Source organism: Netta rufina (assembly GCF_964035555.1).
Source record: "Netta rufina genome assembly, chromosome: 23".
Classification (NCBI taxonomy): Eukaryota; Metazoa; Chordata; class Aves; order Anseriformes; family Anatidae; genus Netta; species Netta rufina.
Genome location: NC_140147.1, coordinates 5,664,426 through 5,682,611, shown reverse-complemented (window position 1 = coordinate 5,682,611; position 18,186 = coordinate 5,664,426). Strand labels below are relative to the sequence as shown.

At 52.9% G+C, this 18,186-nt stretch overlaps 1 protein-coding gene across 1 annotated transcript; it reads left to right on the top strand.

Annotated features, from left to right (window-relative positions):
• The first annotated feature begins 60 nt into the window (after nt 1-60).
• On the top strand, nt 61-12,731 carry SNRNP40 (small nuclear ribonucleoprotein U5 subunit 40). Its single transcript, XM_084300884.1, has 10 exons — nt 61-289; nt 928-1,057; nt 2,124-2,217; nt 3,841-4,006; nt 4,507-4,629; nt 5,668-5,788; nt 6,537-6,619; nt 7,049-7,110; nt 10,388-10,491; nt 12,274-12,731. Exons 1-10 carry the CDS (start codon nt 89-91, stop codon nt 12,321-12,323), a joined length of 1,134 nt encoding a protein of 377 aa, XP_084157010.1. The 5' UTR covers nt 61-88; the 3' UTR covers nt 12,324-12,731.
• Nucleotides 12,732-18,186: the final 5,455 nt, after the last annotated feature.

Here is an 18,186-nt window from a genome sequence, read left to right as displayed (position 1 = left end):
CCTTCCCGCGGCTCTCGGCCAATGGGCGCCGCGGGAGGCGGTGGGGCTGGCCAATGGGGGGCCGGGCGGGCGCGCGCGGCGGGCGGCGATGCTGGAGCAGCAGAAGCGGAAGGGCCCCGCGCCAGGCCCCGCTCCGGGCCCCGCTCCCGGCCCCGGCCCCGGCCCCGGCCCCGACCTCCCGCTCGTGCCCGGCCCCGCCCCCGCCAAGCGGCCCCGCCATGAGGCGCCCGCCGCCGGGGGGGGAGCTGGGGGGGGCGGGCAGGCGGCCCCCGGGGCGCTGCTGCAGGCGGTACGGGCTGGGGGGGGGGGGGAGGGGCTGAGGGGGGCCTGGGGGGCTGAGGGGGGGGGGAGGAAGGGAGATCGGGGGCTGGGGGGGCAGGGGAAGGGGGCTCAAGGGGCTGGAGGGGTTGAGGGGAAGCTGAGGGGGGGTTGGGGGGCTTCTGAGGGCTGTGGGGGGGGGCTCGGGGCTGGGAGGGATCGGGGGGGACAGGGGAAGGGGAAGAGGGGATGGGGGGGCTGGAGGTGGCTGGAGGAAAGGGGGCTGGGGGGGACCGCGGGGTCTGGGGGAAGGGGTTTCAAGGGGATGGGGGGGGTTCAGGGGTAGCTGGGGGGGTTGGGAGGGTTGGGGGGCTCAGGGGGCTGGGAGGGATCCGGGGAGCTGGAGGGATCTGGGGGTACAGGGGAAGGGGGGCTGGGGGGCTCGGGGTGGTGGTGGGGCTGGGGAAGGGATCGGAGCAGCTGGGGGTGCCCAGGGGGTCGGGGGGGACTGGGGGAAGGAGGGCTGGGATGCTCAGCAGGGTCAGAGAAGGGGGGCTGGGGGGGCTTAGAGGAGTCGGGGGAGCTCAGAGGGCACTGGGGGGTCGGGGGGTGCTGGGCCTCTTGTTCCTCCGAGCTGTCCCCTCAGGCATTGCTGTTGTCCCCCCGCAGGGCCCGCCGCGCTGCTCCTCGCTGCAGGCGCCCATCATGCTGCTGTCGGGGCACGAGGGGGAGGTGTACTGCTGCAAGTTCCACCCTGGAGGCAACACCCTGGCCTCCGCCGGCTTCGACAGGCTCATCCGTGAGTACGGCAGGTCCGGGGTGCGGTGCTCAGCCCTGAGCTCCCAGGAACAAGAGGGATGTGGGGCTGCTGGAGCCAGGCCAGAGGAGAGCTGTGGAGATGATGGGAGGACTGGGGCTCCTGTTGTGGGGGGGTGGGCTGGGAGCTGGGCCTGGTTGGCCTGGGAAAGAGGAGGCGGAGGGGAGAGCTCATCAGTGTGTGTAAATGTCTGAGGGGAGGTGTTGAGGGGATGGAGCCGAACTGAATGAACTGAACTCCTTTCAGTTGTGCCTAACGACAGGATAAGAGGCACAAACTGAAGCCCAGGAGGTTCTGGCTCAATGTGAGGGGACATTTCTTTACTGGGAGGTGACAGAGCCCTGGGACAGGCTGCCCAGAGAGGTTGTGGAGTCTCCTTCTCTGGAGATACCCGAAGCCCACCTGGATGCCATCCTGTGCAAGGTGCTCGGGGTGATCCTGCTCAGCAGAGGGGCTGGACTGGCTGATCTCCAGAGGTCCCTGCCAACCTCGGCCGTGCTGGGATTGTGATACCAGGCCAGGCCCCGGGGGCTTTCAGCTTGTGGGGGGGGCTGGCCTCTCCAGCCCTACGGGTGGCTTCCTTTCAGGCATCAGCTGGGGTCCTGAGCATGAAGGGTGCAGGGGCAGTGCTGCGGACCCTGCTGAACTCATCGCATCCCTCACCTGCCCAGCTCACCGCAATCCTCCCAAGGCCCTCGCAGAGGTCGCCATGGGTCTGTGCTGGACAGCAGCACCCTGCAGGTGCAGTTATTGATGCGTTGGCTTGCTGAGGTGAAGATCCGGTGACTTATTAGTAAAGTCAAGTTGATCTAAAGTTGTAAGGCAGCTCAAAGCGGAGTCTCTTCTTCTGGGGCTCACGTGGTGCTTCTTCACTGCTGTGCATCACCCTGGCTTTGAGGTGGTGGCAGCTGTGGTCATGTGGGAGCTCTGGAGAATCCCTCTGTGCATGTCTACACGCGTCGTGCACTTTCATAGGATGGTTTGGGTTGGAAAAGGCCTTAAAGACCATCCGGTTCCAACCCCCTGAGCCCTCTCCCTTTTCTCGTAGTGCTGTGGAACGTCTACGGGGACTGCGATAACTATGCCACCCTGAAGGGGCACAGCGGGGCGGTCATGGAGCTGCACTACAACACGGACGGCAGGTGGGTGGCTTGCCAGCACGTTCCTGCCTCAGCCCCCGCTGTTTCTGAGGGAAGGTTTTTCTCTGCTGGCCGCAGCCCTTCACAGCCCCTCTGCTCAGCCACTGCCCTCACAGCAAACGCTCGTGCTGTGGCTTTGCTGGGTTAGGAGTGGTGTCTGCTCGAGGCTGAGCAGAGGCCCTGGAACCACCTTCAACACACGAGTGCCATTGATCTCAGTCCATAGAAACTTGAATATTTGTGTTGGCTGTGTGGGAAACAGCGGTGCTTTGGGGAGGGAAGGAAAACACCTGAGTAATTCAGAATCATAGAATATCCAAAGCTGGAAGGGACCCACAAGGATTATCAAGTCCAACTCCAGGCCATGTGACTAAGTGCACAGTCCAATTGCTTCTTAAACTCAGACAGGCTCAGTGCAGTGACTGTGTCCCTGTCCCTGGGGAGCCTGTTCCAGTGTGCAACCACCCTCTCAGTGAAGAACCTCTTCCTGATGCCCAGCCTAAACCTCCCCTTCCTCAGCTTAAGGCAGTTTTGTCCTTTGGAAGGCTCTTCTGCTACTGCGTCTGAAGAAAGAGATGGCCAAGCTTTCCTTTTACTTTGAGAACTTTTACTTCCTTAGAACTTTTCAGTAGTCTTGGGACCAGTTTCGTTTAATGTTTGTATCACCAGTCTTAGTGAGGGGATCAGGTGCACCCTCAGTGAGTTTGCAGACTGCCACAGTTGGGTGGCAGTGTTGGTCTGTTTTGGGGTGGGAAGGCTCTGCAGAGGGAGCTGGACGGGCTGGGCTGATGGGCAGAGGCTGATCTCATGTCCAACAAGGCCAAGTGCCAGGTGCTGCACTTGGGTCACCAGAACCCCACGCAGCAGCAGTATAAGCTTAGAGAAGAGTGGCTGGGAAGTTTTCCATCCAAAAAGGACCTGGGGGTGCCAGCATCATGCCCAGGCGGCCAAGGAGGCCAACACCACCCTGACCCGCATCAGAAATAGTCCCGGGGCCAGCAGGACCAGGGAAGTGGTTGTCCCTCTGTCCTTGGTGCTGGTAGGAGCACACCTCAAGCACCGTGTTCAGTTGTGGTCCCTCACTGCAGAGATGAGCAGTGAAGCTGGTGAAGGGACTAGAAAAGACATGCAAGGAGCAGCTGGGGGAATTGGGGGGGGGTTAGGCTGGAGAGAAGGAAGTGGAGTGGAGACTTCATCACTCTACAGCTATCAAGGAGGTTGCTGTAAGGAGGGTGTTGGTCTCTTTTCTCAGGTGGAAAGTATTAGGACATGAGGAAACAGTCTAAAGTTGCTCCAGGAGAGTTTTAGCTTGGATATCAGAAAGAATTTCTACACAGAAAGAGTGGTTAGGCACTGGAACAGGCTGCCCAGGGAGGTGGCAGAGTCCCCATCCTTGGAGGTATTTGAGACGTGGGTGTGCACTAAGGGACGTGGTTTGGTGATGGACTTGGTCAGGTGATGGTTGGACTTGCTGATCTTAAGTCTTTTCCAACCTAAGTGTTTCTATAATTCAATGACACATTCCCACTTGGTATCTCAAGCTTTGATCTCAGGACTAGAGACTAACAAAGTTGGGATGGGAGAAATGCTTCTGAAACTGAAGCTCACGGGGATTCTTCTCCACAGCATGCTCTTCTCAGCATCCACAGACAAGACGGTGGCTGTGTGGGACAGCGAGACTGGAGAGAGAGTGAAGAGGCTGAAGGGCCATACCTCGTTCGTTAACTCCTGCTACCCAGCAAGGCGAGGACCCCAGCTTGTCTGTACGGGCAGTGACGATGGGACAGTGAAGGTCAGTGTGTTGTACGGGGAGATAGTCTAGAGTGAAAATTAGGTGGGATCTCTGAAAGAGTTGTTCTTCTTCTTCCCGTTTAAGTTGGCTAAATTCACACTTTGGTTGCTCTTACGGTTTTGTGATTGAAAAACTTTGATTTAAAAATGAAATTTGCTTGTTCCTTCTGTAATTTTTTTGGATGGGGATTAGTAAGATTGATCTACTCAATGGTACTTTTTCTACTAAATCATGTTAACAAAGCATGAGAAAGGCAAGCAGTTACTGAAATCTTTTATTCAACCGCCTTCTTTCCTCCTATTCTTGCTTCAAATCAAGAAAGTCATGTGCTTTAATCACACCAGCCTTCTACTGTGTTTTTTTATAGAGATCTTTTGAGATCTAAAAGTGAATTTTAGCAGAGTGGTTTGAGTCTCTGCGAAATACATATATGTGCAACTTTCTGTAATTTTATTGTTAAATATCTGTACATAATTTTTATAACCACCGTGTCTCTTCAGCTGTGGGATATCAGGAAAAAAGCAGCCGTCCAGACGTTTCAGAACACGTACCAGGTCTTGGCTGTAACCTTCAATGACACCAGCGATCAGATCATATCAGGGGGCATTGACAACGACATTAAGGTATGATGTTTGCGTCCTCCTGTGCCTTTCCAGCCGTGCTCACCTTTTCCATCCCATCAGAAATCGCTTGCAGCAGCGTGCAAAATGTCGTGGTGGTCAAGGACAAATGTGGAAGGCCGTTGGTTGATTTTACAGTCACAAGAACTGTGCCAGCCTCCTGTGTCCAACCTCTCTTGATCTAAGGCCAAGAAACTCTAAGGGAGTTGTTCCAGGGCTGTTTGCCACGTGACTGGCTGGGCAGCCCTGGCATTCCTGGCCACACATCTTAGCGCTGCTGTCACACTGGAGCTGACGTGGTATGTGAGCTCTTCTGGCAGTCGGTGCCTCTCCCAGAAGCTCTAGAGCCATATATGAGGTAGGCTAAAGAAAATCTGGTGACACATCCAACTCCCTGCCCTCTGCTCCAGTATGCTGTTGTAATTTACTTTGTCACCTGCTACTGTGGAAAGTTCTTATTTAAGAGCACGCTCAGTGTTTCATTCATTTGGTAGCTGAGATTCTCCTGATAGCTGCACAGCTCAGTCAGTCTTGCTGTCTTCTTAGCCTCAGGCTCCAGTCTTACCTAGGCATGGGGAGCATGTTCTTGTCAGAGGGCCATCGCTAAGTGTAGCACTGAAAGGACATCTGTTCTGACTGCCCCATGAACGGCAGTAACTCTTGGGGAAAGAACAGCATGAAATTTTGGGGGTTTGACAACTGCTGCGCTGTGCCATGGTCAGTGAAATTTGGGAGCTGGGAGAGCTGTAGCCAGATTGAAAGGGATTCCTGCGTGCATGGGGCAGCTGTAATTTAGCTCCTTGCTGCTAACGCAGTTGGACATGTTAAGTAAAAAGCCTTCTAAAGGGCAAATCCTTTTTTTTCCTACAACACATAAAATTATAGCCGTATATTTTAGCCAGTGAGACCCCACCCAACTGAAATTGAGAGGTGATTTCATCAGATGACTGATCAGTACTTGTATGAAATGGTTTGGAAACGGTATTTCTGATGGTCTTGGCTATCCTTTTGAGCTGACATTTTGTGTCTGCTGTCTGAAAGGTGTGGGACCTTCGCCAGAACAAGCTCACGTACACGATGAGAGGACACGCAGACTCGGTGACAGGCCTCAGTCTGAGTTCAGAAGGCTCTTACCTGCTCTCTAACGCAATGGACAACACAGGTACATCCTACTGACTGTGACAGCACAGCTGTGCAGACAGCTGTCAGCCCCTGCTCTCTCCTGCTAGCCTTTGGATAGCCGCATTTATGGCATTTTGGAAGGAACAGCTTGAATTGTTCAGTGTAGAAGAATAAAAGAGTCAGACATGGGGATGGCTCAGGGGAGATGAGCTCCGCAGATGAAGTTTGAATTCCTGTTGTTGCAGTGATGACAGTTACATCCTTTGCAGAGAGGGAGCAGCTGTATCAGAGGTTTGTCATGTCTTCCAACGGGCAAGAAGGATTTGAGCCGTGGCACAAATTATTTGCACAGGCAGTTGAATGTAATTTTGGTCTTGCTTTTGTCAGGTTGGTTCGGCTGCTTCCTCGCAGCAGGGAATGGCGGTGCTGTTTCCAAACTGTCTCCTGTGTATGGCTGCTCAGTGAAGCAGATCTCTTAGAACTGTGATCACAAAGCATATTATCATAAAGCAAATGCTCGTGTAAGGAGACAATGGTTCATTTGTGTAATAGTTGTTGGGGATTTTTCCCTTCTCGTTGGCAATGGTCTTGATACCATTATAAACTTCTGCATTTTACCTCTCGTATCAAAGCTTCCTGCAAGAGGAAAGCTGCTACCTTCCTTTTGCTTCTGGGGAAACCTATTTATGAAGAGAGCAAGGAATGTGACCGGGTCTCTGATCATTAGAAGCTGACCTTGCCCCCATCCCTCTGCCATCCAGCTAATTACTGTGAGCTCTCTGTTGCAGTTCGCATCTGGGATGTGCGACCATTTGCCCCTAAAGAGAGATGTGTGAAGATTTTCCAGGGGAACGTGCATAATTTTGAAAAGGTGAGTGTACTATGGGTTGAGAGGGTATTTTTTATAAAATGCTGCCCCTGCCTATTAAGTTTTCTGTAAATTGTTTTTAAATTCAAGTTTAAACCAGAAAGACTTTAATAGGGATTCAAAGAAAGATTAATGCACAAAGTTGGATTCTAATTAAAGCCGCAGTAACACAATTTCTTAGCTCAGTTCAGCTATAATTAGCTGTAAATTAAGTATTTTCTACATTTTACTATCTACATTGTGTAAAATAACAAGACACTGGATGTTTCCAGCAATAAAATAAAATCTGTAATTACCTTCTTATCTTCCAAAGGGAGATCATTATAGAGGTGCTCGTGATATTTAAAGTCTCTTGGTGATTTTATTTCAAGCAGAAGGGAAAAGCTAAACCTTCTTTTGGAAATGGATCTGTGCACATTTTTTTTATTTTAGAATCTTCTGAGGTGCTCGTGGTCCCCAGATGGAAGTAAAATAGCAGGGGGATCTGCTGACAGGTGAGTTATCGCTGTGTTTCTCTGTTACCATCAGTCCCAAACTGTTCTGCAATCACACCTGAAATGAGCTGGATCATCTCTAAAATTACTATGAAGAGCCAGAACTGCGCCGAGAGGTGCGAAGACCCAAACAACTCCCTGCAGTCTTCTGCAAGCATTATCTGCAGCGATTGTAGTACTGATGTGTTTATGCTGCCTTTGCGTCAGCGGAGGAGCTCTATATGGTTGTAAAATCCTTCTTATTATTGTCAGAAGCCTTCTAGAGAGCTCCAGTACTGCTTATGTTCAGTCTCTGCATCCAACAGATGGACAAGCAGCTGACAGGAGCAGAGCTGGCAGGAGACGGGGTCTCTTGCAGTCGTACCACCCGACTCGTGTGAGACTCTTCTAGAAACAGGAGTGTAGAGACGTGGTGCTGGGGTTGTGCTGACCGCAAATACCAGTCTGAGTGCTGTGTGGCAGCTAGCAGGGAGCACCAGTGGTGTTCCGAGGATCATTTGTAATCCTTACTTTAATTAACAAGCGCGAGGAAATAGATCTGGCTAAATTAGCATGTATTGGACTTTTAAATCAGAGATTCTGTAAACTGAGGTTACCAAGGATTAAACTGGGTAGAGGGAGGAAGCCAACAGGGGCTGTGCCAGACATTGAAGGTCGCAGTGAAGGATACAACCCCCACTGGAGCAAATCCAGATGCACTCTCGGTGACATCGAGACAGGAATTCCTGCAGGCCAGAGTCCAAGGCATGGAGCAGCAGTAATCAGCAAATTAATGAGTTTCTGATGGAGGATAGGAAGAACTTGAGTTCTTACTGTCCAGATATAGTGGGGCCGGCTGTCACAGCGGGTGGCTGAGACGTGACCCTTCTTTCCAGTCCTGCTGGGCTGCAGCAGCAGTGCACGTGGTGATGAATACCTGCTTGTTAATGCGCCGGTGCTGTGGCAGGTCCCAGGGCGGGCAACCTGACACGCTGAAGTGCGGCGTGAAATATTGGGCCATTAGGTTAGTCCTGCAGATGCTGCTGTAGCTCTGTGGTCTGACAGCAACTTTGTTGTGAAATTTCATTGTGAAGAGCACACAGGCAGGTCCCAGGGCAGGTTAGATGAGGCCACTCCAAATCTTTCTGCTATCTCTGAGTTTTTAGTTTTTCTTGGAGGAGCATCTGCTGGAAAGGCAAAGCAAGATTAAACATTTCATGTGTCCGGGTAAAAAGTAATTCCCCAATAGTTACTCTGTTTCTCTGCAGAGTGCGTGTGTTTGTGTTGGAGGGACAATTATCTGATTTTTTTTTTTTTCTCTGAGCCATTCAGAAGGTTTATTGTAAAATCAGCTACTTAAAGTGTTTTCCTGCTCTACCATGCCATAGAAAATACCTTAGAGCAGAATGCTTTGAGAAGGCATCAGGTACAGCTCTTACCTGCTAGATTAAATAGTTGTGCTTGCAGAAATGCTGCTTTAAATTATGTTCACGACATAAGTGGGATGGTTTCATTTTTCCTTTTCACATGTTTCAAGAAAATCCAAAGAATAGCACCGGCCTGAAAATGAAAGCCTCTAACAAAGCGGCTCTGCTCTGTGTTGCTGTCGGTGTCCTCTCTGCCTTACCAGCCAGTGCTGTGAGGGATTCAGTGCTTTTTTTGGGCAGCGATGAAGCAGACTTTTGTTCCAACCAGAAGAGAGGCCTTATTGTAAAAACAAATCTTGTCCTTCGTAAGATCTGCAACGCCCTGTCAAAGCGAAGGAGCGGGAGAGGTGAAGTGGAGGCACTCCCTGCTGGTGGCACTGGTCCCAGCTTGGCACTCAGAGCCTGGGTTACGTGCGGGGCCGGTAGAGGGCCGCTGATCCCAAGCACGTTTGAATCCAGGCGGCAGAGACGTGGTGATGCACGGTGGCGTTTGCAGCAACCTGCCTTTGGAGGAAACGTAACGTTACAGATTGCTTTTACACGTTTTACTCTCGCCTGGTTGTCCCTTGTGCCCTCACCCTCTGCAGCGTCCCCTGTAAGCGAGGACAGCGATGCCTCTGGAGCGTGAGGGCAGCAGAGCTGCTCACCGCGCTGAGCCGGCCAATTACTGCTCTGCCCCTGTCTTCTTCTGCCCCCTGACAGGTTTTGTTTTAGATGCCAGTCACCTACCTAAAGAGCAAAGCGAGAAGGCAGTATGAGTGTAATCCCGCACTGGCAGCTTTCCCAAGCCGCTGATTTTTCTGAAGAGCTGTGAACCTTGTAACAAATGACATTTCGTGTGGTGAAGCTGTTAAGTTTGGAAAGGAGGCTGTGCGGGTGGAATACAGCGTCACCTCGCCTGGCTGTAGTGCATTTCTCAGAGCTCTTCCCATTCTGATTTATAAAAAAAGCCTCTCACTCCTACGGAAGCTCTCCATAATGGGTCAGAGCATCGCTTTGTTCCCTGGTGGAACGAGTGCTGGCTGCCAGGTGGCCGCCGCACCATGCAGGCAGTGACGGACACCCACGGGGGACAGGCTGTGTTCTGTGGCTAGCAGAAAGGTGCTGTTTTCCCCCCTCGGAGACCACTGATAAGAACAGTCTGAGAGCTGCGTGGTGCCTGGTGCCAGCAGTTTATTTCTGACCCGCTGCGTGAGGAGCGCCGGTGTCTCGGCGCTGTCCTTCAGCCAAGGTGAGGCACACGGGCAGCACCCGGCTGCGGTGCGGCACACGGACCCGGAGGAGATCAATCAAAGGGCTCGATGCAATCTGATCAGCCCCCTAATAAATGCTGGGAAGTGAATTATGACTTTAATGGCCCAGCAGGAAGAAATCCATATATACAGGTTGTTGGCTGGGAGGGGTCGCATTGTAGTGGGGACTGGGGGGGAGCACCCAGGCTCCTCCTAAGCACTTGTCTGCCTGAACTGGGAGCACCCCTGGGCTTGCAGGCAGGTATTTGCAAGAGTAAGAGGTGTCCTCCCCTCTCCTGATGCTTCTTTTTGTCCCTTAGCCCGCTCTATGGCTGCGGTGCCGAGGGTCTCTGTGGCCTCATCCATCTCCGTGCCGCAATGGATGAGATGGTGCCGCAGTGCTGTGACAGCAGAGGCTTTTAGCACAGAGCTGGCATGTTAGCTCCTACCTGCTCAGACCTTTGCTCTTCTGAATTCAGCAGTGCAGCGTTTTGCTCCTGACAGGCTCCTTGTTTATCCACGCTAACAGCTGTGGTTATTACAGCCTGGGTGGTGAACCGTTGCAGGAAGCAGCCGTTGGTGTGGGAGGCGGCTGCTCTCCCTTTACGAATGCCTGCTCTCATAATGACTCTCTTGTAGGTTCGTCTACGTGTGGGACACCACATCCAGGAGGATTTTGTACAAGCTGCCAGGCCACGCTGGGTCGGTGAACGAACTGGCTTTCCATCCAGAGGAGCCTATCAGTAAGTCGTTCCCAAATCAAGTCACCTGGGGAAATAGTTCCAGGGCTGGCTGAACTGGTCCTCCAGAAAACAGCTCAAAAACTGGCCGAGAGCCCTGAGTGTCAGAGACAGACCTGGGGGAAGGTGTTATCCGTAGCTCAGGGCTACAAAGGGAATCCATTGCAGGCATCCATTGGAGCTGGGCCCTGGGGACCTGGGCTGGGTGAGGAGGCTCTACCCGTGTGTCCTGCCCAGGTGGAGACCTGGGTGAGCAGCAGTGCAGCTCTGGCCTGTGGTGGTATGGCCTGTTCATGAGCTGAGGGTGACATCAGCTACTGCCACAGTCCAGGACTTCGCAGAGGCCATGGAAAAATACTTTTGGTACTAGGGTTTGTTATAACCATAAATCTACTGATCTCATCGTGACAGTTATAGAAACCTGGAAGTATGTGTTCAGCCCAGGGTCTCTAACTTTCACAGAAGGTGTAAGAAGCAAACAAGGCTCTTTGTGCAGCCCTTTTCATCGCCATTCCATAAACATCCTGCTCCAGGGTGAAGGTGTGGCACTACGTACCACAGGTGGATGAGGAGATGCTCTCAGTGGCATTTTTGGAGTTCTTTCAATCACGGAGCATTAGCTGAGACCAGCCTTGGTACCGGTTCCTCAGCGCAGTTTGTGGCCTGGGCAGGACCGTGGGGCACTGTTTGTTTCTATAGAAACACTTGCACCATCCGCCAGGTCACCACACTGCTTCGGCCAAAAATTGACACAAGTCAGCCCTGAAGCGAAGCCAAGAGCTCAGTGGTGCCGAGGATGACAGTCTCTGCAGCAGCCTGGGGGTGGGGATTCAGGGCAGTGAATTATGGGCTTGTTCCTTGGTTATTCATTGCTCTGTCTTCAGATCAGAGACGGTGCTGGAAGAGCAGAGCAATCTCTGCTCTTCAGTTTGGAGCGGATTGTTTGTAATTGTATTCCACTGAGCTCCTTTTTGTGAATCAATCACTCATCTTAAAGTAAAAAATTAAAAACCCATCCGCTCATTGCACGCGAGTTCAGCAGCTGATTCCTGTTAACATCTGGGGTCATTAATCCTGGAAGTTGCTCCACCCACCCCACAACACTCAACTGCGTGGAAGGACGCCCAGAGAGCACGATTACAGACACCAGTCTGCGAGCTTCACGCAAACCCCCCCAGGCCTTGCATGGGCTTGAATGAAACAGTTGTCAGTGTCGAGAACAGCACTTCTCTGATGGCGTTGTCATTACCTCGACGCTTGGATGTTGAATCTGCTCAACAGCCTTTTCTGAATTAGGGCTGCTCAGTGTCTCGTTATAGCAGAGAGCCAACTGCAGTTTGCCGCCCTTCTGATAAATAATAGCAACCCGACCGAGCTTTCCCAGCGAGCCTGTGCCCTCTAGTGGCGTGTGGTCCTGCTGGCAGTGCCTGAGTCGCAATCCGAACGCTCCTTGCAGAGAAAATAACACTGCAAGATATTTGAGAGCATTAACAGTGTGTTGATGTGCCTCTCTTTACTGTTTTAATGCGTAGACATTACAGGCGGCATGCCTTTATGTCTGTCTTGGGAGAGGGGAACGGCAGCCAGAACGTGCAGCGTGTGGTTAGGTGTCGGAGTGGTAATCCAATGAAGCATTTTTGGGGAGCAAATGAAATTTGGCTTTACAGATAGCTCACAGTGAGAGAAATGAGTAGTTAAATCCAAATGGTGTGCCATTAGTGCAGTTCTCAGGCTGTTCTGTTTAATTTTTGTATTCGTCTCTTCCCTTCCTCCTCTCTCTCGCAGTACTCTCTGCATCCAGTGACAAACGGCTGTATATGGGGGAGATCCAGTGAAGCTGAGAAATGGTGTGATTCGTGCCCTTGAAGCCTTTGGTTTACAGAAGTAGGATTGACTTGCTTCTCACCGGTGCCAGCCCCCTCTCACACTTGCGGTAATGGGAAAATGTTGAAGCAGCTTGATGAGCCAAGCAGCCCTCTCTGCAGGCTGCGATGTCTGCGTGGTCCTGCTGTACAGCTTGTTGGTTTTTGTTTTGTTTTTTTTTTCCCTTCTTTGGGAAGCAGGAAAATTTAGAATTGAAGAGATTTTGATTTTGGCTGTACAACAGACTACTAAACCTTACTCAGATCACCTGAAATTTGTACAATTTGTTTAAATTCCATCTGTGGCTTGTATATTCCCTGTCCAGTTTCTCTTGGTTGTTTTTATATGGTCAAAACTGAAATAGACAGATTTTACAAGAACTGTGTGGATGCTATTTATTGTTCTGTTTTACTTTTCTATTGTACAGTGCTAAATCAAGGCCCACACTCGTATATAACCCAGGGAAGCCATATACTTCAGAAGAGCAGCTTTATTTTTTATTCATGGCAATAAAAATGACCACACTGGAAATAATTATCAGGCTACTGCTGAATCCTATTTTCTTGTTTTGAGCAGAACCAGCCTTCTGCTATAAATAAACGTAAAAGGAGGGAGTTCTATGGCACGCACAGTGTATTCAGGGCTCAGCAGCGGAGGAACCAGCCTGGTCGCCTTTCTCTTTGCCCTGGCTGAGCAGCAGGGACAGTAGCAGGCCCTCAGGCAGGTTTGATGTATGTTACGTATTTACCATGGTGGACATCAGGACTTGCTATGGGAGAAGACAATTTCCCTTCCAGAAATTTAAGTCCATTCCCCACTGGTTTGTGCCCATCCTTCAGTGGTCAGCTGGGTGTCCCATGTAGTCTGCACATTTCCAAAGGCTCAGCCTCCCTGGAAGGGACCTGCAGGGCCTGCACAATATCAGGCACACAATAACAGGCACGAACATCTCCAACCTTGATACCCGTGGCTGATTGCTGGGACAACGTGGGCTGAGCACACCTTGCATCAGCTCAGGAGGAGCTTTTGGGGCTGCCTCTGCCGCATCTTGCCCTGCGTGCCACTGAACACAGCCGCAGGGTCTCTGTGAGCACTCCCAGCAGGGAGAGGTTCCCTGTGCTGCAGGGGGTTTTCTGATGTTAATTAACTGGCCTTGAGTACACGCTGCCTTCCTGTTCTGCACGTGTCCATCTCAGCTTCCAGCTGTTAGACTTCTCATCCTTTTCCCCCTTCTTTTTTCCTCCTTGTGCTGCCGTGGCTCAGATGTTGCTCACATCTCACTGGCTTTCTGCCTTGTCCCAGGGGAGGGCTGCAGTTCGGGTGGGATGAGGAAGAGCGAACACATGCTGCTTCCATGCCAGCTGTAGGACTGGCCCCTGCAGTCTCGGTGTGATCAGGAGGAGGCCTTTTTTGCAGCCACCAGATATTTCGGAGGAGGAAAATTGGTGTGTTTTGCACAGCAAAAAGGGAAGAACCGCAAACACGTTCTGAGCATTTCTTGCCCCTACTCTCCCCACTGTGGGGAGAGGAGAAAGGCTGGAGGTTGGCATGCTTGGGGCCAGAATGGACGGAGCAACTTTTAAGGAGGATTGGAAACGTGGCTGCAGCTCCCAGAAGGCAAGGTGAGCCTGTCCCCTGCTGTGGGGTGTTTGGGTGTGTGATGCTCCCCTAGCCCCACCACCTGGAGCAGTTCCTGTCCTGGTGTTGTGTCCTTCAGCTGGCTGCTGCCGGCTGCCCACAGCCCTCGGGAACACAGGAAACCATCTGTGACTGTGTCCCCTTCAGTGGCCCTCTCTGCAGATGGGTTGAAGGATTCAAGCATCAGGTCCAGACTCAGCAGAGCTCCAGGTTCACTTCCCATCACCTCCCAAGACCAAATTGGTCTGATCCTGGTCCGTTTTCAGCCTCCACCTCCCAACGCTCCCCTGACTCCCAGCAGGGACGACTCAGCCCGGCCAAACCTTTCTGGCCACAGGACCCGGGTCTGGACCCGGCTCTGCTGCACCCCAGGACCCTGCGGGTGTCCTTGCAAAGCTGCTGCTGCCCCGACCGCGGTCTGTCCCCGCGGGGGGACCCGGCAGAGGCCAGGGCTGGGGAGGGGACGGTGCAGCCAGGGGAGGACCTGTCGCCGGTGGTGGTGAGTGACTGTGTGTGAACACGAACAAATCACCCTCCAGCTGAAGAGCCAGGCGGAGAGAGCTGGAGGCAGGGGAAGATTTATTTTTAACTCTGCGGAGTATTAAATAACATGCCCTGAAACGCATGTAAATGAGAGCTGGGGATCGAGCTGGGAGCGCGGGGGCTCAGGCCAGCCCTTCCCGGAGCCACCCGGGCAGCGACACCGCAGCGACACCGCGCCTCCGTCCCCTGGCTGGGGCCGCCCAGGCAGGACGTGCAGGCACTGGCAGTTAGTGCTTAATAGACCTTATTACAATCCTCAGAGGGTTTCTTGCTTTATTTGAACGTATGCCCAAGTGTCAGAGGGAAGAGAGACTCTTGGGGCTTAGCTGGTGGTGACAAGATAATAACTGCTTTTTTCCTGGCTCGTGTTTGTTTAAAAAAAATAAAGGAAGAGTGGAGTGCTGTGGGTTTTTTTTGTTTTTTTTTTTTTGTTTTTTCCTAATTAGCAACCCAGGAACCTGCAGTGAAGCCAAGGAGGGGGCATCTCTTTCCCCCTGCCCCAAGTCCCTGGTTTTGTTGTGTTGCTGGGGCCTCCCAGTGACGCTGTGCTGGGAGGGGGAGCCCTGCCGCCTCCTCCCGCATCCCCGCCTCGTGCCCACCTCGTGCCTGGATGCGGCCGGCTGCTTCCACCCACCTCGGCCTCCAGGATGAGCAACACTGCCAAGGCTCGCTGCTGGCTCCAGCTCTGCCTGAGGAGAGGAAAGGGAAGAGGAAAGCAGCTGATGGTGGATGGATCCACTCTGCAGCCGTGACCCAGATCAGGGAAATGATCTGGATTAACACTAATCCCCCTGCCCCAAGGGGGCAGCCAGGGCAGAGCAAGCTCTGCAGTGGGGCCAGTTTGCTCTTAGGGCATCTGTTTTCCTAAAAGCAGACCGGGAGAGCCCAGCGGTGCCACCTGAGCACGAGCAAATTCACTGCACAAGTGAGTGCCCCTCTCCTGCAACCCCTGGGGGGTCCCTGTGCCCATCCGAGTGCTGCAAGATAAATCTGTGCAGTGCTGGGGGCCTTGCTGGTCAACTAAACAGCCGACGCCAACAGAGGGTGAAGAGGGAGACACAGGCGGCCGCAGATCTGAATTACTGCTGCCAATTACCATCTGCAATTAGGGCCCAGTTCCCTGCGTCAGGGAGGTGGGAGATGAATCGGAGCGTTTGCCCATACCCTGGCCCCCGGAGAGAGCCGAGAGTTGATTTAGGAGCGGCACCCACCTGCTGGTAATGGGACACGCGCTCAGCGAGCCATGACTATGGCCCCGTCCTAACAATTTGTGGATTTAATCTAATTTGCTGTGGGGGTTGGAAGGGTGGCGAGTTAATGGGGGTTCTCGCTGCTAACAGCCCCCAGAGGGGCACTTGGAGCCGAGCAGCTTTCACACTCTGCAGAGCCAAATCCCTGCACCAGCGAGCACGGCCACAGCCCCGCGCCACCTCCGTGGAGGTGCAGCCCCAAGGCTTGGTGCTGGCCCCTGGGGACCCATGGGGCTGGAACTTCACGTGGGGCTGGCTGGGACACAACCATGGCAAATCCCTCCCGTGCAAAGGGCTTGCAGCTGGCTGAGCCCTGCGTGTGCAGGCATGCACACTCATGCAGGCACACATGTGCGTGCACACCCAGCCATGCACACCCGTGCACACACATACGGGCACTCGCAGATGGTTTCTCCACACCAGAGCATCATGAGCTGCGGGGCACTACAGCAGAAAGCCATTAAAGGCGTAATCCGGGCACGGAGAAAATTGTTTTCTTAAACAGGTTTATTCCTCCGAGGGACGTATTTGCTTGAGAGATTTCCTCTATAAATTAAATCTGTCCCATGATCCAGATAAACGGCTGCGAGCCCTGCTGCCTGCCTTTGCACGGCATGGCTCTCCCCATCCCTGTCCCCATCCCGTGTCCTCCTGCACAGGCACTCCTGGACAGAGACAGATATGGGGCATCTGGAGCACCACAACATGTCCCAGACTGGGACACGGGGCCGGATCCTGCACCGGGTGCTGCTGAGCCCTGCATTGGGCACGACCTGGGCACCCCCAGCAGGTCCCGGAGCAGCAGTGGCATGGAGCCACGGGCAGCCCCGAGCCTGCCGCCCCCTCTCCATCCCCACCTGCCTCACTAATTGCTGCCCTGTCTTTCCACCAGTGCTTTTCACACCTTTTCCCATTGCTGCTCAGAGGCTCATAATGAATTTTGATAGTTACAATACGCAAGTGATAATTTCTAAAAGAATGGAAAACAATTATTTGCTCTGTTGGGGGATTAGATGATATTTAGTCTCTATTTAATGGAAAACTAATTAAATTACATGAGAAACTGAATAGAATTTTTTTGTTAATTATGAATATTGCAAGCTACAAAGGCTAAATGATGATGGATTCTGTAATCTGCCGTGCTTTTAGCTAGACACTGAGATAAGATGACAACTGAGAAAGAATGGGAAGAATGCATTTTAATTTCTATATCGATTCAATAACAGCCGGCTGAACAATGATCCGTTAATGGTGATCTGCAGGAGCTGATGTTGACTGGCAGGCTGACGGGTAATTATGTTAAAACTGGGGAAACAGTGGTTAAATAGATGTGCGTTTACTCCTGGAGGAGGCTGGGGAAGCTGCAGTGCCCCGTGTGCTGAGCTTCCCTTGGGTTTGCCCCATCGTGTCCCTTCCCTTTGCCCCATCATGTCCCTTCCCTTTGCCCAGGCAGGGTGGGGGATGTGCTTCTTCACCAATGCCCGGTGTCCCCTGGGGGGCCACATCGGGATTTGGGGCAGGGTGAAACGAGGAGGGAGTGGTTCAGGGTCTAGGCCAGCTGCTGTGCTGGTATCTGTGCTGGAGGTGCAGCATCCTGAGCTCGATGCCCAGATTTGGGCTCTCCAACACAGGCAGCATCCCGGCCCCTGGTGCTGGAGCATCCCTGATCCATCCCACGACTGGGACATCCCTGATCCTGGGGCTGGAACATCTCCAACCCCATGGCTGGAACATCCCTGACCCCTTGGCTGGAATATCCACGATCCCTGGCTCTGTCCCAGCACCCATCCGGGACCCAGTTTCACACAAAGCCACCACCTGTGTCACACCTGCAGGGCTGCTCTGCCTCTCCATCCTCTGGTTAATTAGGGGCTGATTAGCATGGATCCAGGAGACCTTCAGCCCTTGAGTGTATGTATCATGGCTGCTCCACCAAATTTGAGCTGCCCACCAGCCATGGGAGGGATTTAGCCTGAGCGAAGTGGCAAGGGCAAACGCAGCCCCTGTTAAAGGCACCAGATTGTGGTTTTGGGGTGTTCCATCACTGCCCGCGCTGGCTCCAACCCTGATCCACAGTCCAGCTCTGCCGGGAGCAGCCAGGCAGGGGGGTGCCCGCGGGAGCCCCAATCACCCACCCTGTTTAATTGTGTGTGACCTCTGCCTGCACAGCAGCGGCACGGAGATTTGCACGTGCTCACCCTGCACTGATTTGCATAATGGATGGAAATAAATATCCTCTCCCCGTCACCGTAACCCAGATAGATGGGTCCTCTTGGAAGATTTGTTTGCCAATAAACACGCCAAAACGATCATTTCGGCTTGTTCCCAGAGACCGCTCGGCGCCGTAAATTCCTGCCCAAGTTGCTAAAAGATGCTCGTGGGCACCGCTCGCCTTTGGCTCAGC

What these genes read in the sequence shown, in the direction of transcription:
- SNRNP40 (XM_084300884.1), top strand. Translation starts at nt 89, where the DNA reads ATGCTGGAGCAGCAGAAGCGGAAGGGCCCCGCGCCAGGCCCCGCTCCG. An exon ending in CCGGGGCGCTGCTGCAGGCG is followed by an intron (nt 290 to 927) that starts GTACGGGCTGGG and finishes GTCCCCCCGCAG; the next exon opens with GGCCCGCCGCGCTGCTCCTC. An exon ending in GCAGGGGGATCTGCTGACAG is followed by an intron (nt 7,111 to 10,387) that starts GTGAGTTATCGC and finishes ACTCTCTTGTAG; the next exon opens with GTTCGTCTACGTGTGGGACA.